General features: G+C 38.3%; 1 protein-coding gene across 1 annotated transcript in view; it reads left to right on the top strand.

Annotated features, from left to right (window-relative positions):
- The window catches only part of LOC107569343 (glutamate receptor ionotropic, kainate 2-like), a gene marked incomplete at its 3' end in the record, with an annotated part of 118,514 nt that extends 91,861 nt beyond the window's left edge, over positions 1-26,653 (top strand). Inside the window, exons 8-10 of the mRNA XM_016255418.1 lie at positions 21,191-21,334; positions 25,137-25,244; positions 26,540-26,653. Coding sequence (XP_016110904.1) covers positions 21,191-21,334; positions 25,137-25,244; positions 26,540-26,653 — 366 coding nt within the window. The remainder of the gene's footprint in view (positions 1-21,190; positions 21,335-25,136; positions 25,245-26,539) is intronic.
- Positions 26,654-27,587: the final 934 nt, after the last annotated feature.

The following is a 27,587-nucleotide window of genomic DNA, read 5'->3' on the forward strand; positions in this document are numbered from 1 at the left end:
GGAGGTGAGTGTTGAACATGTGTCTGGGTCCGTCAGGCTAAGCGTGCGTGTTTGAGAGAGCGGTGGGCAGATCAGCGCCGCCGTGGCAGAGTGAGCTTGAGTGGATCTCTGCTCTCATTTCCCCTGTGGCTCAGCGGGTCGAGATCTGTGCGCTAGAGCATGTGTGTGTTTGTCTGTCAAAGCACCGTTCACCAAAATCTATCTATCTATCTATCTATCTATCTATCTATCTATCTATCTATCTATCTATCTATCTATCTATCTATCTATCTATCTATCTATCTATCTATCTATCTATCTGTTGTCCATCCATCCAGCCAGCCAACAGTTCATTGCATTAAACTATAAGAAATTATAAACATTTTGTACTGAAGTTAATTAGTCCACCTGGGGCTGTTTATGGGTGCCGAGCATCCATTAATATGGAATTTAACTGACATATGGTCACAGATATATGTTTATGGCTATTTTACAACTGCTTTAAATGCGGCTCATCCAGTCAGATTTCAGAGCCAGAGCTATCCATTTTTCCATTTATTTCCCCAGTCTTTTGTTTATCTCTCTTAGTAATTCAATCGTCAATTCTCAGCTCTCACTCACAGCCCACTCTGTACAGGAGCCTCTCGTTTCTGTACGATGCACTCATGCTCTGTTCCCATTATTCCAACACTCCATCACTCTCCGTCACTCATGTGCAGCAGTCATCTTCAGGGGTCATTTCCCTACATCGTTTCCCACACAAGAGATGGGATACGCAGAAAGCATATTGTCATTACAAGCGAAAAGCCGACCGTAATAATGATACATTTTACACAGTCAATTTCCCTCTCCATCGAGCCTGTTCTCATGACAACATTTTAAGATCTTAATGGCGAGGTGCGGCCCATCTCTCCCATATATTCATGCTCTTAATGCCCTCGGTGCGGTTCTACGTTTTAAAAACTCCAAATAACTCGGGATCGAAGACAGACTACGATGCTCGCCAAGGCTGGGTGGAGTCAGAAGGCTGCGGAGGCAGGAGAGCCGAGGGAGAAATTACGAGGAGCACACTGATAGCAGTGAAAGAAACAAACATAAAGCCCCATCTGGAATATAGCCCCAGGCAGGATCACAAAAACAAACAACAGCCTGCAGGCAGGCCTTTCTGATTCCATGTGCACAAGCACTCACCAGTCCATATTGTTTCGGATTTTTTTTTCATCTTTAGATGCATGCTTTCAGGTTATCTAGGTCGATAGCATGAAAAAAAGTACAATTAAATTCACTAAATGGAAGTTGCCGACAACTGTATTGTTGTATCGGCTGTTGAATGAGAATAAAACGTAGTGAAGGACAGGATTTTATCCATCAGATTTTTCCCAAAAAGCGGCAGTATAATGTAACGTAAGGCTACATCACTTTTTTTTGGTTTTGTTTGTGTGACTTTATAGCCAAACAAACTAGATAAACACACTTTATCTATAACACCCTTTCTTTTTTATATAAAGCATTGTCTGCTTGTTTTTAGTGATCTGACTTATTCTTTTTTTTAACCTGACATATTTAAAAATATTAATGCAATTAAACAAAATATTTATTTAAACGTTCCAGTTCAGGATTGTTTTCTAGATTTCTTTATTGGCATTTATTGTAAACTGAATAATTTACAGTGTTGTTATATTTTATATATTAATATTAAATACATTTATTTTGCTTCAGTATGCACTGTAAAAAGTAGTAACCTGCAATTGTTACCTTAAAGAGCTTTTTTTTCTTTTCTTCTTCTTCTTCTTTTCAGCGTAGTTAGCAAATTTGGCAACACTTTAGTTAGGGAACAATTATCACTATGAACTGGTTGCTTATAATAATGCGCATTATTAGCATATTAGCTGTTTATTAGCACATATTAATGCCTTATTCTGCATGACCATATTCTAGATCCCTTAATCCTACATTATACCTAAACTCAACAACTACCTTAATAACTGTTAATAAGAAATTAAGAGTTTATTGAGGCAAAAGTCACAGTTAATAATTAGTTAATAATGAGATTTGGTCCCTAAACTTAAGTGTGTTATTGTTATTTCACTACTTTGAAACAATTCATAAAGTACACGCTATTCATAAAGTAGGTTTCTCAACACTGACCATAATGCCATTACTCAGTATGTCCCAAGCAAATACAGTTTATGCTAGTTTCCAATAGACTTCTCTGAAATCCCTTAATCCATTGAGTCCCTCCATACCCATCTGGATGATTGACAGGTGGGTGAGACTTGTTTAGTTAGGGCAGGAGCTGTCAACCTTCAGTCCCACTACACTGATCCACCAGCATATCACACTCGATAGCAGCCCACCCCTCCTCAAGCGATTTTATGATTCATTTAGCTCAACGAAGGCTGTTTATTCATAAATAATTGAGTCTCCATAATTTGGTCTTGAGGCTGAGAACAGAATGGATTCAAGAGATTTCGAATAGATGGAGGAACTAAGGCCCAAACGTTTTTACGCAAGCTGGATTTGACGCATCATTGTGTTCTGAAATGTGTCAGCATTGTCGCGAAGGGCACTACAGAGGATATTCGTGTGCAATATCTTCTTCCACAGTCACGTTTTCTCTTACTATTGTCATGGCAGAGCAACTGAATTATTTCTGGGTAGCACTTTAGTTTAGGGACCAATTCTCACTATTAACTAGTTGCTTATTAGCATGCATATTACTAGCATGTTGGCTGTTTATTAATACCTATAAAACAAATATGAATGACCTATTCTGCATGACCATATTCTAGATCCCATACCTAAACTTAACTACTACCTTACTAACTAATAACAAGCAGCAAATTAGTTGTTTATTGAAGCAGAAGTCATAGTTAGTCAATAGACTTGAATTGTCAGAAATGGACAATTTCAGAATTGGTTCCCCAAACTAAAATGTGACCTATTTCATCTTCACCTCTTTAGTAAATGCAATGCACACTCCTCAACCTTTGGCATGCTCGCTACCTGAATAATAGCACATCTGGTGTAACGGCATCGGCATTTCATAGAAAACACATTAAAGCCATGTGATTTGCTGTTTGCTATGTCAGCAATATATTAGTCCTATGGACTAATGTGCACCAATGGATTGCTCACAATAAGACAAGGAGTGTGTATTAAAGTAAATAGTAATTGCATACTTGTGTAGAGTATGTTTCTGATTTATTTCAGACAGAATGCCAGAAATCTGCTCTGGTTAAGCCCAGACACTTTAAATGTATTAAGATCACTATCTATCTATCTATCTATCTATCTATCTATCTGTTGTCCATCCATCCAGCCAGCCAACAGTTCATTGCATTAAACTATAAGAAATTATAAACATTTTGTACTGAAGTTAATTAGTCCACCTGGGGCTGTTTATGGGTGCCGAGCATCCATTAATATGGAATTTAACTGACATATGGTCACAGATATATGTTTATGGCTATTTTACAACTGCTTTAAATGCGGCTCATCCAGTCAGATTTCAGAGCCAGAGCTATCCATTTTTCCATTTATTTCCCCAGTCTTTTGTTTATCTCTCTTAGTAATTCAATCGTCAATTCTCAGCTCTCACTCACAGCCCACTCTGTACAGGAGCCTCTCGTTTCTGTACGATGCACTCATGCTCTGTTCCCATTATTCCAACACTCCATCACTCTCCGTCACTCATGTGCAGCAGTCATCTTCAGGGGTCATTTCCCTACATCGTTTCCCACACAAGAGATGGGATACGCAGAAAGCATATTGTCATTACAAGCGAAAAGCCGACCGTAATAATGATACATTTTACACAGTCAATTTCCCTCTCCATCGAGCCTGTTCTCATGACAACATTTTAAGATCTTAATGGCGAGGTGCGGCCCATCTCTCCCATATATTCATGCTCTTAATGCCCTCGGTGCGGTTCTACGTTTTAAAAACTCCAAATAACTTGGGATCGAAGACAGACTACGATGCTCGCCGAGGCTGGGTGGAGTCAGAAGGCTGCGGAGGCAGGAGAGCCGAGGGAGAAATTACGAGGAGCACACTGATAGCAGTGAAAGAAACAAACATAAAGCCCCATCTGGAATATAGCCCCAGGCAGGATCACAAAAACAAACAACAGCCTGCAGGCAGGCCTTTCTGATTCCATGTGCACAAGCACTCACCAGTCCATATTGTTTCGGATTTTTTTTTCATCTTTAGATGCATGCTTTCAGGTTATCTAGGTCGATAGCATGAAAAAAAGTACAATTAAATTCACTAAATGGAAGTTGCCGACAACTGTATTGTTGTATCGGCTGTTGAATGAGAATAAAACGTAGTGAAGGACAGGATTTTATCCATCAGATTTTTCCCAAAAAGCGGCAGTATAATGTAACGTAAGGCTACATCACTTTTTTTTGGTTTTGTTTGTGTGACTTTATAGCCAAACAAACTAGATAAACACACTTTATCTATAACACCCTTTCTTTTTTATATAAAGCATTGTCTGCTTGTTTTTAGTGATCTGACTTATTCTTTTTTTTAACCTGACATATTTAAAAATATTAATGCAATTAAACAAAATATTTATTTAAACGTTCCAGTTCAGGATTGTTTTCTAGATTTCTTTATTGGCATTTATTGTAAACTGAATAATTTACAGTGTTGTTATATTTTATATATTAATATTAAATACATTTATTTTGCTTCAGTATGCACTGTAAAAAGTAGTAACCTGCAATTGTTACCTTAAAGAGCTTTTTTTTCTTTTCTTCTTCTTCTTCTTTTCAGCGTAGTTAGCAAATTTGGCAACACTTTAGTTAGGGAACAATTATCACTATGAACTGGTTGCTTATAATAATGCGCATTATTAGCATATTAGCTGTTTATTAGCACATATTAATGCCTTATTCTGCATGACCATATTCTAGATCCCTTAATCCTACATTATACCTAAACTCAACAACTACCTTAATAACTGTTAATAAGAAATTAAGAGTTTATTGAGGCAAAAGTCACAGTTAATAATTAGTTAATAATGAGATTTGGTCCCTAAACTTAAGTGTGTTATTGTTATTTCACTACTTTGAAACAATTCATAAAGTACACGCTATTCATAAAGTAGGTTTCTCAACACTGACCATAATGCCATTACTCAGTATGTCCCAAGCAAATACAGTTTATGCTAGTTTCCAATAGACTTCTCTGAAATCCCTTAATCCATTGAGTCCCTCCATACCCATCTGGATGATTGACAGGTGGGTGAGACTTGTTTAGTTAGGGCAGGAGCTGTCAACCTTCAGTCCCACTACACTGATCCACCAGCATATCACACTCGATAGCAGCCCACCCCTCCTCAAGCGATTTTATGATTCATTTAGCTCAACGAAGGCTGTTTATTCATAAATAATTGAGTCTCCATAATTTGGTCTTGAGGCTGAGAACAGAATGGATTCAAGAGATTTCGAATAGATGGAGGAACTAAGGCCCAAACGTTTTTACGCAAGCTGGATTTGACGCATCATTGTGTTCTGAAATGTGTCAGCATTGTCGCGAAGGGCACTACAGAGGATATTCGTGTGCAATATCTTCTTCCACAGTCACGTTTTCTCTTACTATTGTCATGGCAGAGCAACTGAATTATTTCTGGGTAGCACTTTAGTTTAGGGACCAATTCTCACTATTAACTAGTTGCTTATTAGCATGCATATTACTAGCATGTTGGCTGTTTATTAATACCTATAAAACAAATATGAATGACCTATTCTGCATGACCATATTCTAGATCCCATACCTAAACTTAACTACTACCTTACTAACTAATAACAAGCAGCAAATTAGTTGTTTATTGAAGCAGAAGTCATAGTTAGTCAATAGACTTGAATTGTCAGAAATGGACAATTTCAGAATTGGTTCCCCAAACTAAAATGTGACCTATTTCATCTTCACCTCTTTAGTAAATGCAATGCACACTCCTCAACCTTTGGCATGCTCGCTACCTGAATAATAGCACATCTGGTGTAACGGCATCGGCATTTCATAGAAAACACATTAAAGCCATGTGATTTGCTGTTTGCTATGTCAGCAATATATTAGTCCTATGGACTAATGTGCACCAATGGATTGCTCACAATAAGACAAGGAGTGTGTATTAAAGTAAATAGTAATTGCATACTTGTGTAGAGTATGTTTCTGATTTATTTCAGACAGAATGCCAGAAATCTGCTCTGGTTAAGCCCAGACACTTTAAATGTATTAAGATCATATTTTTGCCCATGACTGACTGCAACTGGGACAAGAGTGACTGATGGACTGCAATGAAGGATAGTTCGATCTGACTAGCCGTACTTATGGACTATTAAATCAACGCTCAGGAATAGGTAAGCATGACTTTCCAGGTGTTACATCAGAAAATGGAATGGAGTTAGTTGATATGGAGAGAATAAGCAAGCTTATGTGCGTTGGGTGGTTGGGGGATATGTCAGGATGATTTACTCGCCATTAAGACAAGTACATAAAGAGTCTGAAATTTGGCCCCAACACAACAATAGCCAACCATGAGAAGAAAGGGCTTCGGGGGCCAGCATCACATCATGTTTCATACACACACAAACAAACACACACACACACACACACACAACACAAAAAGCCTGAAATACATGATAACCCTGCTGACACGTCATCATGTGTTGTCTTAATGTGACTCTACTCGGCTTAGTAATGAATTTAATTCAGGGCATAAATGACACATCCCACTGAGCCTGAGGTCTTCATCTTTTTTTATTTTTACTCTGTTTTACTCTGCATTATACTGTGTCTTAATTTGATCATTTGAAAAGCATTTTAAAAAAGTAATTCAACATAAAATGAATGAATGAATGAATGACTACGTAAACAGACAAACAAACAAATAATTTGAGAATTATATACTGTATATAAGTTTTATATATACATTTGTACTGTGGAAATTGCTTTCCAGTGATTTGTTCTACGTCAAAGCATTTTTTTTCCAACCATAAAAAACAGCTCATTTATGTAAAATGCTTCAATTTAGTTTATTACTTTTACAATTACATTGAACTCTCAATCTAAACAATTAGAGCTGTTATCCAGAAAATCAAATCAAGTACAAATATAGTGATAAGTAATGCTCAAAATTTAATGCACAGATAATACTCTTTCCCAATACATTTTAGAATATTTAATTATACACCTATCTACTGTATATTTTGTTTTGGAGTCATTAGATATTCATTTAGATTTTTTTGTTTTTCAAAAACACTTCATATGAACAACACATTAAGCAACATTTACAGTACCTCTGATTTCTGATAGCTTGTCTGCCTTTAAAGGAAATAAACTCATTAATAGATAAATCTAGAGCACAATATCATGAAATATATCAAATGTTATAACAGATAAAATTACTATTCACCACATCATTCCCACATTCTAAATATCTGGGGCATTTTTGTCATATCCGGTGGCGTTTTTAATCCAAGCCCTGGTTAATTTGGACCCCGATTAACGCTGAGAATTACAAACACACCAAGGTTGTTATCATAAAAAAGTTTAGTTTCCGATGCTGGAAGGTCTGATTTAATTGCTGTCAGCATATTCTTTCAGAAACAACAGTTTAAAACTTCAAGGGTAAACTAAAATGTATAGACCAAAAAAAAATAAATAAATAAAAGTAGGCACTGCTTATCTGTGATAACACCACAACAATAAAACAAAAAGCTGCAAAGTGTTTACTTCAAATAATGGTAGAGCTGAATACAGAACTGATATTACATTCTAGTCTAGTTGATTGATTTATTTGAGTATTAATGCCATGAACATTACAAACATTGGCAAATCAGTAGCCGTTGTTCTCTGTGAAGGCCGTCTGAGACTAAAACCTGAATGGTTCCAGTTCATTCTTCTGAATCATAACTCCCAGAGTGATGGTACTTACTGTATAGTATACTGATAAATGCAATGGCATTTCACTGCTGTCACAGTTCACTGACAGCAGAAACTAAAGTGTGCTGTGGCTTTGACCTATAAAACTTTTGCTATGGAGAATCTCAATGGATTATGGGATTTTGGAGATCTTTTAATGGGTAATGTTAGTGTTGATTTTAGAACGATGCAGTGGGTACACTCTTTTAAGGGATGCACTTTATTTTGCAGTACGTGTACTTACATGTACTTACAGTGTACCTACCTAAGAAATTTCTGATAATACCTAGTAACTACATGGGGTAGGTATAGGGTTAGTTATTACCTAGTTATTGTAATTACTATAATGCGTAGTATTTACATGAGGAACAGGATTGTAAAATAAAGTGCTACTCTTTTAAGAAGTGTAGTTTTTAATCATATGCAGATGGAACAATTTGTGGTGTCATGCTATATAGAATGAAAACTACACCAATACTAAAACATAATCATTTCCCTCTAAATAAATACATACTGAAACAAAAACCTTTGAAAAACATTTAACAAATTATAACAATATCACAAATTATAATTTTTTCCCCAAATATATAACAGCTGCACACACAAACTGCTTTAAACTGTTGTTGTTTTCAGTCAATAAAACAAAAAGCTGCAAAGTGTTTACTTCAAATAATGGTAGAGCTGAATACAGAACTGATATTACATTCTAGTCTAGTTGATTGATTTATTTGAGTATTAATGCCATGAACATTACAAACATTGGCAAATCAGTAGCCGTTGTTCTCTGTGAAGGCCGTCTGAGACTAAAACCTGAATGGTTCCAGTTCATTCTTCTGAATCATAACTCCCAGAGTGATGGTACTTACTGTATAGTATACTGATAAATGCAATGGCATTTCACTGCTGTCACAGTTCACTGACAGCAGAAACTAAAGTGTGCTGTGGCTTTGACCTATAAAACTTTTGCTATGGAGAATCTCAATGGATTATGGGATTTTGGAGATCTTTTAATGGGTAATGTTAGTGTTGATTTTAGAACGATGCAGTGGGTACACTCTTTTAAGGGATGCACTTTATTTTGCAGTACGTGTACTTACATGTACTTACAGTGTACCTACCTAAGAAATTTCTGATAATACCTAGTAACTACATGGGGTAGGTATAGGGTTAGTTATTACCTAGTTATTGTAATTACTATAATGCGTAGTATTTACATGAGGAACAGGATTGTAAAATAAAGTGCTACTCTTTTAAGAAGTGTAGTTTTTAATCATATGCAGATGGAACAATTTGTGGTGTCATGCTATATAGAATGAAAACTACACCAATACTAAAACATAATCATTTCCCTCTAAATAAATACATACTGAAACAAAAACCTTTGAAAAACATTTAACAAATTATAACAATATCACAAATTATAATTTTTTCCCCAAATATATAACAGCTGCACACACAAACTGCTTTAAACTGTTGTTGTTTTCAGTCTGTGAAACCCCAACCATTCGTGAGCTGTTCACAGATAGACACATCATACTAATAATACATTACTGAGATAATAACTTGACATTTCATTAACAAACAAGTCAGTTAATTACACAGCAATCTGCACACAAAGATGCCCGCAATATGATGCTGCAGCACTCATCCTGATATACATGCTTCATACTGGCAGCTTAAGCTTGCTCATGTAAAAATAAATCAAATAAAATGGAATATTCATGGTCTAGAGGCCCAAAGGTCATCTTATGCACTGTTAATGTTTGCAGCATTGGCCATAACGCACATGATGTATTTGGCCTGTGGCTGGCATTGCCCTTTGCCAATACTCACACACAAAGAGTATACACATTTGTGACTGTGAAATATTTCTCACACTAGCCTTGAGAGTCATGTATAATATACTGATTCAAATACAGGAACTATATTTTTGTTTTTGAGCATCACGTGTGCATTGAAGGCCATTTAGACTGAGCACAGTGACTGACAACACCATTGATGCAGTACGTGCAGGACACACCGTTTGAGATGACCTTTCACTCATTCTGAAGGTGTGTGTGTGTGTGTGTGGGGGGGTGTTCAATGCATTTATCTAGTGCAAATATCAGTTTAAAGAAAATGTAAGGAACTTTCCAACTTAGGGAGCATTTACACAACACCCTTATTAACCAAAAACTGAAAACCTTTTATGCATTTTCGCTGTTCATTTACATGGGGGTCATTTGTTTTGGGGGTGTCCTAAAAATGCAAATGTTTGCAAATGGGTTTCAAGGTGCAGGTTTTTGAAAATTGCACCGTTATTATTTCTGCGTAAACTACAAAAACACAAATTTGTGAAAATGGTACACAGTCACAATGATGTTTAATGATGTTTATGTCACAAAGTTGTTGTTTTTTTAAACTTTCCATGTATCAAAGCATCCTGCAGGGAAAAAAAATCACAGTTATCACAAAAATATTAAGCATCACATCCATTTTCAACATTAATAATAAGAATAAATGTTTCTTGATCAAGTCAGCATATTACAATGATTTCTGAAGGATCGTGTGACACTGAAGAGTAATACTGAAAATCTCTAAAAAGCTTTGCGTCACAGCAATAAATTACATTTTAAATTATTTTTTAAAAAGAAACAGTTATTTTAAATTGTGTTAAATTATTTCACAATATTACTGTTTTTACTATATTTTTAAATAAATAAATGCAGGCTTGGTGAGCATAAGAGACTTTTGAAAACATAAAAATAACAAAATAAAAAATCTTGCAAACCCCATCCTTTTGGAGGGTAATACATCTAATTCTAACAAAATATACCTTTGAAGTATTCACATTTAAAATTTTAGTTGTCTTTCTAAAGTGACGTGACATGTGGCCAAGTATGGTGACCCATACTTGGAATTCGTGCTCTGCATTTTAACCCATCCAAAGTGCACACACACAGCAGTGAACAAACACACCATGAACACACACCCGGAGCAGTGGGCAGCCATTTATGCTGCGGCGCCCGGGGAGCAGTTAGGGGTTCGGTGCTTTGCTCAAGGGCACCTCAGTCGTGGTATTGAAGGTGGGAGAGAGCGCTGTACATTCACTCCCCCCAACTACAACCCCTGCCGGTACGAGACTCGAACCCGCAACCTTTTGGGTTACGAGTCCGACTCTCTAACCATTAGGCCACGACTTCCCCACGACTAATGCAATATCATCTGATTTTTTTTTTTTTTTGCTTTAATTTTTTTTATTAATTTGTTCTTAATTTTAGCATTGCAATTTCTTTCAGATATATGCACAATGAGCTGCCTATGACATATGGAATATTATGAGAGAGTAGATATGTACATTATATAAACGCCGCTCTCTCTCTGGGTTCTCCTAACATGGTCTGTAGGGATGTGTTCATGGCTCTATCACAGCTGATGTTTATCTTTCATATCTTGATGAAATGCACCAGGTTAATCCCATGTGCTGCATGTCATATTTCTGACAGTTCAGGCTTAGACGGGTCACTTGAGAAGTGCTTCCTGTGTCAATACTAAGTGATTTTGACAGATAATAGCATGATCTCTCAAAGGTTTCAGATTGACATAAATATGTTAGCTTCATGAACAGGTTTGAGCTGTTCTGACCTGTTGTAAATTCAGTGTTCAATGTCATGTTCAAACAAATTATTCACCTTTTTACTCATAAGAGATATTCAAAACCTTTAAAAAAATAAATAAATAAAATAAAAATTAAATCGTACCAGTCTTATAGTGTATGCTCGTGCTTGTCTAATAGCTGACAAAATTAACCTTTGAAGAGTTATTTCTGTTATGCAATATCATTTGAACTCCTTGAACCTCTAAAAATAAATGCCTGATGTTTTACATTTTCTTTTCTTTCACTTTCTTTTGAAATAAAAAATAAAAGTGCATGTCGTGATCAGCTACAAGCTCTTTCTATTTATGTTGTTCCAAAACCAACAAGAACATATGATGCTTGGCAAATTGAAGTCAATCCATGTGCAAAAACACAAATTATTTTTGCAAGCAACTGTTATGCATGTCAAAACTTTAATTGAAATCTAAATTATGCAAAGTTTTGCATTAATTATTTACATAAAAGCTTTTTCATGTTTGAACTGTCAAATTGTCATATTGAGTAAAGTAGAAAGTAAAGTATTAGATTTTTAAAAAATAATAATAATAAAAAAGGATTAAAGCTCTGCTTAAGAGCACTTGCTGCAATCTATGACCACAGGTTCACGTTTTTATCCAGAGCCTCGATCAGTGATATACGGAAACCTCCCTGCCAGACCTCCACATTTTAACAATTCATAAAAGTGTTGAAAGCAATCTGAGCCGAGAAGATTAAATCTTTCAGCACAAGGCAGGGGAGGACGTGTGAACGAGGTGCAAAAAGAAAATACATCTGAGGTAGCGCTCACATCGGCTTACACAGGGGAAAAGCAGCTCTTAAAGTGTTTAGCTTTGATTTCATTCAGGAGTGACATAATTGATTTTAATGAGATGTTTATAGAGTGAAGTGGTTGTATTGCTCAATCATTTGCCTGTCTGCCTGTTGGGCTTAGCTACAGAAATGTACGGCGTTCTCCATCCTCCACAGTTCTCTGCCTCAATATCTCTTTCTTGCTTTGTTTTCCCTCTCTATGTTCCTAAATGTGACCCTCTGGGCGGTCAGCGGTGCCGGAGACGGACCCGGAAATGATGGCTATGCTTTCCCGGGCCGCCGAGAGTGTCGGGCTCGAGTGGAACATTCCACCGCGTCCCGAACCCTCAAGGTTGGACGATTGGTTTCTCGGGGTGGCGCGCGCTGGTTCTCAGGGCCCCACTCCAGTGCCTTTCTTCCCGGAGGTGCATGATGAGATCGCTGGGTCATGGACGGCACCTTTTACTGCCAGAAACTGGCCCAGTGGCTCATCCTCCCTCACCACCCTCGATGGGGGTCCAGCGCGGGGGTACACGGGAGTCCCCCAGGTGGAACGGTCGGTTGCGATGCAATTGTGTCCAAATGCCGCTACCACTTGGCGGGGCAAACCGTTGCTCCCCTCCCGGACCTGTAGGCACTCGTCGGCCTTGATCGACACTGCCTATATGTCCTGTGGAGAAGCTGCGTCCGCCTTACACGCTTATAACAGCTGCACACACAAACTGCTTTAAACTGTTGTTGTTTTCAGTCTGTGAAACCCCAACCATTCGTGAGCTGTTCACAGATAGACACATCATACTAATAATACATTACTGAGATAATAACTTGACATTTCATTAACAAACAAGTCAGTTAATTACACAGCAATCTGCACACAAAGATGCCCGCAATATGATGCTGCAGCACTCATCCTGATATACATGCTTCATACTGGCAGCTTAAGCTTGCTCATGTAAAAATAAATCAAATAAAATGGAATATTCATGGTCTAGAGGCCCAAAGGTCATCTTATGCACTGTTAATGTTTGCAGCATTGGCCATAACGCACATGATGTATTTGGCCTGTGGCTGGCATAGCCCTTTGCCAATACTCACACACAAAGAGTATACACATTTGTGACTGTGAAATATTTCTCACACTAGCCTTGAGAGTCATGTATACTATACTGATTCAAATACAGGAACTATATTTTTGTTTTTGAGCATCACGTGTGCATTGAAGGCCATTTAGACTGAGCACAGTGACTGACAACACCATTGATGCAGTACGTGCAGGACACACCGTTTGAGATGACCTTTCACTCATTCTGAAGGTGTGTGTGTGTGTGTGTGGGGGGGTGTTCAATGCATTTATCTAGTGCAAATATCAGTTTAAAGAAAATGTAAGGAACTTTCCAACTTAGGGAGCATTTACACAACACCCTTATTAACCAAAAACTGAAAACCTTTTATGCATTTTCGCTGTTCATTTACATGGGGGTCATTTGTTTTGGGGTGTCCTAAAAATGCAAATGTTTGCAAATGGGTTTCAAGGTGCAGGTTTTTGAAAATTGCACCGTTATTATTTCTGCGTAAACTACAAAAACACAAATTTGTGAAAATGGTACACAGTCACAATGATGTTTAATGATGTTTATGTCACAAAGTTGTTGTTTTTTTAAACTTTCCATGTATCAAAGCATCCTGCAGGGAAAAAAAATCACAGTTATCACAAAAATATTAAGCATCACATCCATTTTCAACATTAATAATAAGAATAAATGTTTCTTGATCAAGTCAGCATATTACAATGATTTCTGAAGGATCGTGTGACACTGAAGAGTAATACTGAAAATCTCTAAAAAGCTTTGCGTCACAGCAATAAATTACATTTTAAATTATTTTTTAAAAAGAAACAGTTATTTTAAATTGTGTTAAATTATTTCACAATATTACTGTTTTTACTATATTTTTAAATAAATAAATGCAGGCTTGGTGAGCATAAGAGACTTTTGAAAACATAAAAATAACAAAATAAAAAATCTTGCAAACCCCATCCTTTTGGAGGGTAATACATCTAATTCTAACAAAATATACCTTTGAAGTATTCACATTTAAAATTTTAGTTGTCTTTCTAAAGTGACGTGACATGTGGCCAAGTATGGTGACCCATACTTGGAATTCGTGCTCTGCATTTTAACCCATCCAAAGTGCACACACACAGCAGTGAACAAACACACCATGAACACACACCCGGAGCAGTGGGCAGCCATTTATGCTGCGGCGCCCGGGGAGCAGTTAGGGGTTCGGTGCTTTGCTCAAGGGCACCTCAGTCGTGGTATTGAAGGTGGGAGAGAGCGCTGTACATTCACTCCCCCCAACTACAATCCCTGCCGGTACGAGACTCGAACCCGCAACCTTTTGGGTTACGAGTCCGACTCTCTAACCATTAGGCCACGACTTCCCCACGACTAATGCAATATCATCTGATTTTTTTTTTTTTTTGCTTTAATTTTTTTTATTAATTTGTTCTTAATTTTAGCATTGCAATTTCTTTCAGATATATGCACAATGAGCTGCCTATGACATATGGAATATTATGAGAGAGTAGATATGTACATTATATAAACGCCGCTCTCTCTCTGGGTTCTCCTAACATGGTCTGTAGGGATGTGTTCATGGCTCTATCACAGCTGATGTTTATCTTTCATATCTTGATGAAATGCACCAGGTTAATCCCATGTGCTGCATGTCATATTTCTGACAGTTCAGGCTTAGACGGGTCACTTGAGAAGTGCTTCCTGTGTCAATACTAAGTGATTTTGACAGATAATAGCATGATCTCTCAAAGGTTTCAGATTGACATAAATATGTTAGCTTCATGAACAGGTTTGAGCTGTTCTGACCTGTTGTAAATTCAGTGTTCAATGTCATGTTCAAACAAATTATTCACCTTTTTACTCATAAGAGATATTCAAAACCTTTAAAAAAATAAATAAATAAAATAAAAATTAAATCGTACCAGTCTTATAGTGTATGCTCGTGCTTGTCTAATAGCTGACAAAATTAACCTTTGAAGAGTTATTTCTGTTATGCAATATCATTTGAACTCCTTGAACCTCTAAAAATAAATGCCTGATGTTTTACATTTTCTTTTCTTTCACTTTCTTTTGAAATAAAAAATAAAAGTGCATGTCGTGATCAGCTACAAGCTCTTTCTATTTATGTTGTTCCAAAACCAACAAGAACATATGATGCTTGGCAAATTGAAGTCAATCCATGTGCAAAAACACAAATTATTTTTGCAAGCAACTGTTATGCATGTCAAAACTTTAATTGAAATCTAAATTATGCAAAGTTTTGCATTAATTATTTACATAAAAGCTTTTTCATGTTTGAACTGTCAAATTGTCATATTGAGTAAAGTAGAAAGTAAAGTATTAGATTTTTAAAAAATAATAATAATAAAAAAGGATTAAAGCTCTGCTTAAGAGCACTTGCTGCAATCTATGACCACAGGTTCACGTTTTTATCCAGAGCCTCGATCAGTGATATACGGAAACCTCCCTGCCAGACCTCCACATTTTAACAATTCATAAAAGTGTTGAAAGCAATCTGAGCCGAGAAGATTAAATCTTTCAGCACAAGGCAGGGGAGGACGTGTGAACGAGGTGCAAAAAGAAAATACATCTGAGGTAGCGCTCACATCGGCTTACACAGGGGAAAAGCAGCTCTTAAAGTGTTTAGCTTTGATTTCATTCAGGAGTGACATAATTGATTTTAATGAGATGTTTATAGAGTGAAGTGGTTGTATTGCTCAATCATTTGCCTGTCTGCCTGTTGGGCTTAGCTACAGAAATGTACGGCGTTCTCCATCCTCCACAGTTCTCTGCCTCAATATCTCTTTCTTGCTTTGTTTTCCCTCTCTATGTTCCTAAATGTGACCCTCTGGGCGGTCAGCGGTGCCGGAGACGGACCCGGAAATGATGGCTATGCTTTCCCGGGCCGCCGAGAGTGTCGGGCTCGAGTGGAACATTCCACCGCGTCCCGAACCCTCAAGGTTGGACGATTGGTTTCTCGGGGTGGCGCGCGCTGGTTCTCAGGGCCCCACTCCAGTGCCTTTCTTCCCGGAGGTGCATGATGAGATCGCTGGGTCATGGACGGCACCTTTTACTGCCAGAAACTGGCCCAGTGGCTCATCCTCCCTCACCACCCTCGATGGGGGTCCAGCGCGGGGGTACACGGGAGTCCCCCAGGTGGAACGGTCGGTTGCGATGCAATTGTGTCCAAATGCCGCTACCACTTGGCGGGGCAAACCGTTGCTCCCCTCCCGGACCTGTAGGCACTCGTCGGCCTTGATCGACACTGCCTATATGTCCTGTGGAGAAGCTGCGTCCGCCTTACACGCTTTGGCGTTATTGGAAGTGCACCAGGCCAAGGCACTGAGGGACTTGCACGAGGGTGGTCACGACCTGGAAGTTCTCAAGGAACTCCGCACCACGACGGACCTCGCGCTACAAGCGACGAAGGTTATGGCGCGGTCTCTGGGTCATGCCATGTCCACTATGGTGGTCCAGGAGCGCCATCTCTGGCTGTGTCTGGCCGACATGCGCGAGGCGGACAAGACAAGATTCCTGAACGCCCCCGTGTCCCAGACCGGCCTGTTCGGCGACACGGTGGAGAACTTCGCCCAGCAGTTCTCCGCCACCCAAAAGCAGACTGAGGCCATCAGGTACATCCTGCCACGGCGTGCAGCTGCTGCCTCCACCCGGCCGCCGGCGGCAGCGCCTCACCCCACTCGTCGCTGAGGGTGGCCCCCTGCCGCCGCCCTTGCTCCCGCGCAGCGTCCGCAGCAGCCTCCAGCAAGACCGTGCCGAGGAGCCGGCCGCAGGGCAGCCGCCCCGCCTGTTCAGGCCCCCGCCAGACATGGTGGTAAGCGAAGGTGCAAGAGGCCCTGAGACGGGCGACCCAGAGATGGAGGGAGTTGCTCTTCGGGAGATGGTGAACGCGCCACTCCCTCCCCCGGAGGAGGGCCGGGTGGAGAATCTTTTGTTTCCTTTTTTTCTGCCACTGGCCTCGCGGTCAGTGGTACCCAAATTCTCGACAAAAGAGCAATTTCTCCCTTCTCTGGGTCCCCTGAGGGGACGGGGGGCTGTGGACGGTCCAGAGCCGTATCACACTCACCCTCCTCTCTCGCCAGCGAGCAGCAGTGGGCGGATCGGGAGGACGAACCAACGGACTACCCACGCACCCTCTGCTCAAACGCAGGTCAGTGTTGCACACACCCAGACCCCGCCTCGGACCGGCAAAGAAACGCCCGGGCCGGGTCCCTGCGTTCTTTCACGCTGCCCCACTGCGGGTACGCCTGTAGTTCCGTTGATGCCACTTGCGCGGCGTCTGGGAGCCTGGCTAGAGCTACCCAGCACGTCTCCATGGCTCCGTCGAACCGTCAGGCTCGGCTATACGATTCAGTTCGCCCGGCGCCCTCCCAAGTTCAGAGCACCGTCTACGAGACACGTCTACGATTTTAAGTGGAACCTGTTCGTTGAGTGGTGATCTTCTCGCCGAGAAGACCCCAGGAGATGCCCGATCGGAGTTGTGCTGTCCTTCTTGCAGCAAGGGCTGGAGCGAAGGCTGTCTCCCTCCACCCTTAAAGTTTATGTCTCTGCGATCGCTGCGAACCACGACCCCTTAGAAGGGAGGTCGTTGGGGAAGCATGACTTGATCGTTTCCCTCCTTCAGGGAACGAGGGTTACATACGTAACCGAGACGTTATCATTGCAAAAAATGTTTATGTATATATATTGTGTTTATATATTGTATTCTATATGCAGTACCAGTCAAAAGTTTGGACACACTTCCCATTTGGGTAGTGTGTCCAAACCTTTGACTTTACTGTTCTATAATATAGCCTACACATAAAGAATATCGGGCCGATATATCGATATCGGTCTTTTTTTACTCCTTAATATTGGTATCAGCATCGGCCCCCAAAAAACCTGTATCGGTCAGGCTCTAGTATTTTCTTGTAAAAATGACTCCAGTAATCTTTGTTTATTTACAACTTTATTTTTCTTTATTTATCACTGATCACGGTTAATCGATTTTACAGTCCTACTGGAAATACAAAACCTATTCTCATCTTAAATGAAAGTGAAAATTGCAGTCTATATAATGAATGTCATACATTGGGGAAAAAATAAATAAAACTATAACTGATTCAATATTAAGTTTATAGAGTCAATAAAGAAATATAGCTTTTAAAAGTATTTGATTAATATTGGTATCAGCATTGGCCCCCAAAAAACCTGTATCGGTCAGGCTCTAGTATTTTCTTGTAAAAATGACTCCAGTAATCTTTGTTTATTTACAACTTTATTTTTCTTTATTTATCACTGATCACGGTTAATCGATTTTACAGTCCTACTGGAAATACAAAACCTATTCTCATCTTAAATGAAAGTGAAAATTGCAGTCTATATAATGAATGTCATACATTGGGGAAAAAATAAATAAAACTATAACTGATTCAATATTAAGTTTATAGAGTCAATAAAGAAATATAGCTTTTAAAAGTATTTGACTCTCTATTTGATTGGCATCATTGGAGCACAAATGGCCTCCATTGCCTTTTCTTAGAAATTAGTTTCTTAGCCATCATAGACAAAGATTGTCCTTACACAGAACAAAGAGCAGAGTAATTGGAATTTCATTGTCAACTCTTTTGATTATCGATTTATGGTTTAGTTGCGCCTAATTCAGATATATACAGTCGTTAAGATGGAAGCTACCATGTTTTACAAGTCTTTACCAGTTTCTCATCTTTAGTGTACATTTATTGGCTGGCTTCTGTGCTTTGGTATAGAGTAAGCCAGGCTGACAGATCCATAAAGCTTTGATGAAAATCTGAAGAAAACAAAGCATGCCTCCCAGGAGAGATCGCAAGCACCCTGAGCTTTGATTTTTTTCCCCTGCTCCATCACACAAAGCTGCACTAATACACACACACACACAGGCAGGTAATAGGAGCATTCATTTAGTATTCAGGTGGAGGCCCTGTCGTCTGTTTGTCTGATGTTATTACTTATTTATTATTCACAATGCATAAGCCGGGCTCATTGACGTACGGTGCCTCGCTGGTGGGCCGGGTGACTAAGGATAATGTGTATTCTACGCAGATAGGCGGCAGGGCCCCAGCTTCGGCTGTCCCCTTTTAATGGCCCAGCCAGATGCCAAAAAGAGGGGGATGGGGGCGATCGGACATGTGAATTCATGGCACGTCTGTTCCTGACAATGCCTCATCCCGTGTCTCATCTCCCTCCAAGACCAGTGGCTGCCACTTTGTGCTCCCTTCGCATCCTGATTGATTGACAGGCGTGGAATGGCGGACAAGTGATTATGAAGCCGATCTGTGTGTTAGTGTAGGACGAGGTAGGAGGGTGATTGACAGCTTTGTGGTGGTGCGAAACAGCCACTAGTCAAACTTTCCACACACACACACACACACACACACACACACCACCGTTTCCTGTTTTTGACCAGCAGCTGGTGACTGAAGCCCTGGGCCCAAAGCGGGCCATTCGCCTCCCGTGGCATCTTCACACCCATTCGCTTCCATCATCAACACTCGCTCATGGACAGATTATTAATATCGTAGTGGTTGTTTCCTTCCCTCAGTCATCAGGGAAGTGCATGGCTCATTCTATAATCGGGGGTACATATCACATCAATTAAACTATATTTGTTCTCTATTATATGATTGTTGGTTTCAGTTTATCTGTTTCTTCTAGTTGCCAAGCTTTAAACACCATTTCGATATTCCAAGGGAAATTAGGATTTCCCTGCGGAATTTGTCAACTGTGTAACTGTATGCCACTACACACTCTGATTAAGTGCTGCACTTGAAGTAACACATGTATTTAAAGGAATAGCTCACCCAAAAATGTGATACCCAATAAATTATGTCATTTATTCACCCTCATGTTGTTCCAAAAGCACAGAACTTTTGTGTATCTTAGCTTTTATTATACACATATAAACAAATAAATAAATGGTTTACCATTAACATAGTTGACTGGACACATTAATTATTGCACACATTGTTACCTCATGTACACACAAACAGACTAATCTGACACAGATGATTAAATAAAAAATAAAAAATAAAAAAAACACTCAATTAATTGTCAGAATTTCAAAGTCATTATTTTGAACTCGAGACCTATTTACTTCAAAAACAGATACTGCAAAAACTGCATTTTAAGGGATATCAGGGCAATTTCAAGCAAACTGAAAAATAGGATTTATAAAATATTTGTGTGAGATTATAATATGCTTTCCTCTAATGGAAAGGGAAGGAAATTGTTAGATTATTAATTATGATCAGTGGACATGAAATGTAGGCATCATATAGTAATTAGGGCAGTCAATAGACTTGACGAATTAATCACATTTAATAACGTCATGTATCCATAAATCTTGTCCGAAATACTTACTGGTGGCCCACTTTGAAAGTTAACATGACAGACTGGCTCTGTTTCAAACCCTAGTGAGCTTCCTCTCTGTCTCATGCTTGCATAGCTGCTATTTACTCTGAGACCATACCATTACTGACTCAGAATGCTGCAGGCAGAACGTCAGTGTGTTATACAAATAACACTCCTCACACAAATCATGCAGGCGACTCTAATGATTCCAGCAGAATTTGATGTCCCCCCCCCCTTCTCTGTGATTGGTCGTTGAGTTGAATATACAGCAATCACAGCTCATGACACTGGAGTTTAACCTGTTTTTGAGGCTTGATTAATTACCGTCGGAGAGCCTCTGTGCACTGCTGATGGCCGATTGACCTGTGAATGTGTGTGTTTCCAGACAGATGCTGCCCTGATGTATGACGCGGTACATGTGGTGGCCGTGGCCGTCCAGCAGTCTCCTCAAATAACTGTCAGCTCGCTCCAGTGTAATCGCCACAAGCCCTGGCGCTTCGGAAACCGCTTCATGGCGCTCATCAAAGAGGTACTGCACATCACACTGCTCATTAAGAGTGATTTGCACATAATGTTGTTTATCACAAGATGATGTGTTGTTTTAGCATTGCCTTACGGTCACAAACATACCCAAAAACATATATAAATCAATAAGAATTAAACCTAAATACCAATACAAAAATATAAATTAATGAAAATGTTATTATTTATTTATGTCCTATATTTGTTTCAACTTAAACACCTATTTAGGATATTTATATTGTATTTAAAATATTTAAAATATTACATTTAAATATTTATATTTTAATTCACATATTCCATAAAAAAAATATATTTTGCAATAACCCATCTTGCAGATAATATGGTAACACTTTATTTTGTGTCCCTGTTACAGTGTAGTTATACAAATAAGTACAGAGTAATATTAATTAACAACTTGTACTTTATACTTTTATTAAGCAAATACAAATTAACCACAAGTGACAGTAAAGACTTTCATTGTTGCAATTTATATATATATTTTTTTTTTCAAATAAAACTTCAAATAAAATAATCCTGAAAATAGTTTTTTACAAAAAATAATAAGCCTCACAACCGTTTTCAACACTGATAATAACAATAAATGTTTCTTGAGCAGCAAATCAGCATATTAGAATGATTTATGAAGGATCATGTGACACTGAAGACTGCAGTAATGATGCTGAAAATTCATCAAAAATGCACAGTTGCCATCACAGGAATACATAACATTTAAAAAATATATGAAACTATAAATCAGTTATTTTAAATGTAATAACATTTCACTACATTACTTTTTTTCTGTATTTTTGATTAAATAAATGAAGCCCTGGTGAGCATAAAATACTTCTTTCAAAAACGTCTTATCAGCCCCAGATTTTGAAAAGTAGTGTACATGTAGTGTAACAAGAACACTTTACTTTAAGAGTCCTTGCTTGTAATTATGCATAATTTACTGTTATTTCTTTAGAAAGCACATGCAACAATACATAAGGGCACTGTGAAATAAAGTGTTGCCAAAAATTGTTACCCAGATGCTGTGTTACGGACATACAGCACATTACCACAATCTGACATACTTTACTGAGAATGTACATCAGAAATCCACCACTACCAGTCATCACAATCGACTCTATTAAATGCTGAAAATGTATTCATTTTCACAGTGTGTCTGAATCTATAATGTTTTCTGCATTGATTAATACAATAATGCTGCCATCATCAATAGAACATGTGAACAAACATTCTTTTAAATAAACTTTCAGCAGGCGGTAATAACGGTAATTGCACCAGGCAAATGGCTTTATGCATAAAGTGGTTTATCTATAATAAATAAGAAAGAAGGCATGTTTGTCTTCATTGGAATACATTGTGAAAGCGCTGCAGTTTGCCCTTGCGTGTACGTTCATGAGTGTGTGTTTGCTTGTTTCTGACCTGGAATACCACTCGGCGAGAACACTGCTGCAGAAGACAGCAAATTTATCTTAATCTCTGGAAATGAATCTTCTCCGTGCTATTTTCAGGAAAACTAGGACGGCTAATCTGAACTCTCCTGTCATTCTGCTGCCTATATTTAGTCTGACTAAAAAGCCGCCTTTATTTGCTGTGCGTGATATCTTAAGCAGCCAGCTAAGACCAAAGGCAAAGCGAGGGAGATATAAATACATAAAAGCAAGGTGGTCTGCTCTTCGTAAGCCAGCACATAAATTGACTCAAATCTCTGCTTGTGATGACCCTGCCCCAGACCCCCTCGCCCTCCTTTGAATCTTCTCGGTCTAGACTACAAGTAGAGCCCGGGGCTGAAGAAAGGCTGGGAAAGCTGTACTGAGGTTTTTGTTGGAGCAGATAATTGGAGGACTGCTTAGTCTGATGACATTTCACTGGCTTTGAAAATGCCAAAGCCTTAATATAGATGGATACCTAGCACTGACCTGAGAACAGATACAAAGTTTACAGTATACGCTATGGGGGTGGGGGTGGAGGGGGTACTGCTGTGGTTGCCAGAACTTTACTCTAAAAAAAATATTGCAACATTTTAGGTTTTAATGGATTTTATTTTAATTTACAGTGATAAAGCATAAATGTATTATACATTGTTAATATTCCAACCTAGTGAAGCATTAAAATCTCTTTTGTACCTTATTATACACTGACAACCACCAAAAAACATAGGTGGTGAAGAAAAAGCCACATGTTAATGCAAAGCTCACCTTAAGTAGCTTTTCCACAAACAAACATACATTAAGACAAACAATTAAATGCTTTGGATGCATATTTATTGGCTAAGCCAGTTTTGTAGAGAGAGATCAAAATAACAGTTTTCAAGTGAGATTTGAAGCTACGGTGGAGAAAAAATATGAAAAAGAAATGGCAGCATTATTATTTTATTTTTACTCAGTGATTGGTAGGTCTGTTAATAAAAAATCATTTTACTTTTGCATTGTTGTTGCATTATATGCAAATGGTCACAGAACAAAAACTCTGAAAAAGCACTTTTCATGTTTTATTCCAAAGTTAGCATGCCTGAAATGCAAGAAATATTAAATATATCTCAATATTCTTTTAAATTCTTGTTCTTAACATTTCTTTTATCTTCATTTTTAAGGCCCTATATATTAGATTTCAATGTGGCTCCATACCCATCTTAGTGCCAAAAATATGCCTGTAACTCAAGAAGTATTAAATATGTCTCAATATAATTATTATTTTTTTTTTTATCAAAATTACATTTATTTTTGATTCGTCCATTTTTAAGTAACTATATGTTTCAGTCTCAGATATATTGGGCTCTCAGTGTGGCTCCATGTGATTTAAAACAATTTTTTTTTTTACGTTTACCCATTGTCAGTGGTCGAAATCCCAAGTAGTTCCAGGCCATGACTCATGAATGCAGGATATGAGAAGAGAGCTTTCTTTCTTTTCAGATTTTGAAGAGCCTCAGGTCTCACATGAGGTGGTTTTTAAGCTACTTCAGACAACCTTGCTTTTTCACTTGTTTGATTAGGGTGGAGAATGAAATATAGAGCAGCATTCACTCATTCAGTATTGAATCAACACTGATTTCAGACATTATTTCAACACTGAACAGACAATCATGACAAACATTAACCTATTTTGGTTATATTCTAAATTATGTAGGTATTTTTGCTTTTAATTTCATCCATTATTTAAATTATATATATATTTTTTTTTATCATGTCAGAGTAACATGTTAATGTTACAGTTATAGCAAGAGTCACATTACATTTATCCAGAATGTTAAAAAAGAAAGAAGTAGCTGTTTATTTGACCTTACATGTTAATGATAGAAAAAAGGTCATTTGAAACATTTTTGAAAAAGTTTGCAAAACACGTATGACTTGATGTGTTGCCATCAACACTGATAAAGAAAAATCTATAATAATGAATGTAGATACACTGAATATAGCTATTTTAATATCACTGAGATACTATTACAGTCTTATTAATATTTTTATTTTTATGTTTCCTGTTTGCATTTTACTTTATTTGTGCTTTATTTATTTATGTATTAGTTTGCTTGTTTGTTTTAAAATTTCTATATTATATTTTATTTCAGTTTTCTATTTATTTTTTGTTAACTATAATAACCATGCTCTTAACAAACCGATCTGAATTCATAACCTGCAAAATGGCAGTCAGGATTGTCTGTCCTGAAGATCAGATTTGAAAAACATATAAAAGTGTGAACATTACATTCTGATAAATGACGTATTTTCACTGTTTGGCCAGAAAGGAAGAATTCATCCGATGTCTCAGGTTGGTTATAATGAATATTTTTCTTACATCTCCAGGCCCACTGGGATGGTTTGACCGGACGGATAAATTTCAACAGGACCAATGGCCTGAGGACAGATTTCGATCTGGATGTGATCAGCCTGAAGGAAGAGGGGCTAGAGAAGGTGCTGGATTCCTCTGCTTTCACATGTCCTTAGTTATGTACCTGCTGTCCTTCATAAGGACACACACACACACACCCAGACACTTACTAACAGACAATAACCCCCCCACACACACACACATACGGAGAGCCTCTAAGCAAACCGTGACCTCCCGGTTGTCTTCCACATGTGTCTGCACCTTCATGAATAATTTATCCCGTTAATAATAAGGCCCTCAGTAGCCCTTTAGCCTTATGAAGACTGAATTAAACAGGTGATTTGCAATTACAAACCACAGGCCGTGCGTTTTCTGAAGTGCTTTGTTTTCTGATAGCTGAACGTGCGTGAACGTCTGCGCTTTGTCATCTTGTTTTGAGTTGTCAGTTCTCAAGAGGGTCCTCTGAAGTAAATGAGAAGGGAGGAATGGGATCGCAGTTCTCTGGTCCGCTGAAGCAATTCTCATTTACTCTCTCTCTTTTCCATCTCTTGTGCATGATAACATGGTCTTCACATCACTTCCTTTAAGCCTCTCCATAGATAATGTGTCCCAATGAGTAAAGAACCCAAACAACATTCACTGAAACTGTTATAGATTCTATGGCCATGGAAGAGAAAGTGCTCTTTATTGCATTATTGTAGTATGCACATGTCCTTAGTTATGTACCTGCTGTCCTTCATAAGGACACACACACACTCACCCAGACACTTACTAACAGACAATAACCCCCCCCACACACACACACACACATACGGAGAGCCTCTAAGCAAACCGTGACCTCCCGGTTGTCTTCCACATGTGTCTGCACCTTCATGAATAATTTATCCCGTTAATAATAAGGCCCTCAGTAGCCCTTTAGCCTTATGAAGACTGAATTAAACAGGTGATTTGCAATTACAAACCACAGGCCGTGCGTTTTCTGAAGTGCTTTGTTTTCTGATAGCTGAACGTGCGTGAACGTCTGCGCTTTGTCATCTTGTTTTGAGTTGTCAGTTCTCAAGAGGGTCCTCTGAAGTAAATGAGAAGGGAGGAATGGGATCGCAGTTCTCTGGTCCGCTGAAGCAATTCTCATTTACTCTCTCTCTTTTCCATCTCTTGTGCATGATAACATGGTCTTCACATCACTTCCTTTAAGCCTCTCCATAGATAATGTGTCCCAATGAGTAAAGAACCCAAACAACATTCACTGAAACTGTTATAGATTCTATGGCCATGGAAGAGAAAGTGCTCTTTATTGCATTATTGTAGTATTCATCCTCTTTTTGTATCATCCCATAGATTAATGAAAATATTAAGTGTTTTTTTTTTTTTTTTGCAGATTGGGACATGGGATCCTGCTAGTGGTTTGAACATGACGGAAAACCAGAAGGGAAAGGCAGCCAATGTGTCGGATTCTCTCTCCAACAGATCGCTGGTGGTGTCCACCATACTGGTAAATAACAATTGATTATTTTCATTATTTGTACGCACTTTATTTTGCCTATTTTGCATGCATAATATTTTAGTGATTGCATATGGAAATCATTTTCTTTATTAGTATTGTTGTCTGATTTACCCTGATTCTGATTTGTAATGATTTTTTACAAAATCATTAAAAACATCTTTAAAAAAATCAAATCAAACCTGAAAAAAGAAAAAGAAAAAAACACCACAAACAATAAATAAATAAATGAACAAATAAATAAATAAATGAATGAATGAATGAACAAATAAATAAATATTACATTTATTTATTTAACTTTAATTAGGTAAATAAAATAAAATAAAATAATACAAACCTTTTTTTCAGCGAAATGGATCCTGCATTTGTAGCATTGTACTATACATAGCACTATTCACTGCTCTGTTCCTGTTTTTCATGTGTTGTTATTATTTACCTCGTACATTTTAAATTATGTGGAATAGCTTTTTTAAAACAGGATTCTGATATACTGACATTAGTCTTAAAAACAGCAGACCTTGAAAAATCTGTTCACATACCATTGCTCCCTTCGCCCTCTTTTCTAAAACTTCTCTGATATTTGAAGCCAAAGGCAGCTCACTCGTGTCAGATTACGCTAGCATCGTCCCTGAGTGACGGAACACTCTGGGTCTGTGGTTTAAGGCTGTTCCAACCATTCTGGTCTCTCACCACCAATCAGGATAGCAGCTTTGTTCCTGTCATCTTTTCAGATGGCATGCCTACTGATGAAATACACTGAGAAAACTCCCAATTGTATAAGCGCACTTTTCTTTGAAGGAGCTCACTGTTTTCATTTAAGTATCACTTCTGTGAGTGAGGTGCTTTTCTCTTACAAAAAGTTCATTCAAGTGTGCTATTAGTGCACTGTAGCGAATCAGCTCATGGGGAAATATGAATAATTAAC

Source organism: Sinocyclocheilus grahami, unplaced genomic scaffold (assembly GCF_001515645.1).
Source record: "Sinocyclocheilus grahami isolate Dianchi unplaced genomic scaffold, SAMN03320097.WGS_v1.1 scaffold1336.1, whole genome shotgun sequence".
Taxonomy (NCBI): Eukaryota; Metazoa; Chordata; class Actinopteri; order Cypriniformes; family Cyprinidae; genus Sinocyclocheilus; species Sinocyclocheilus grahami.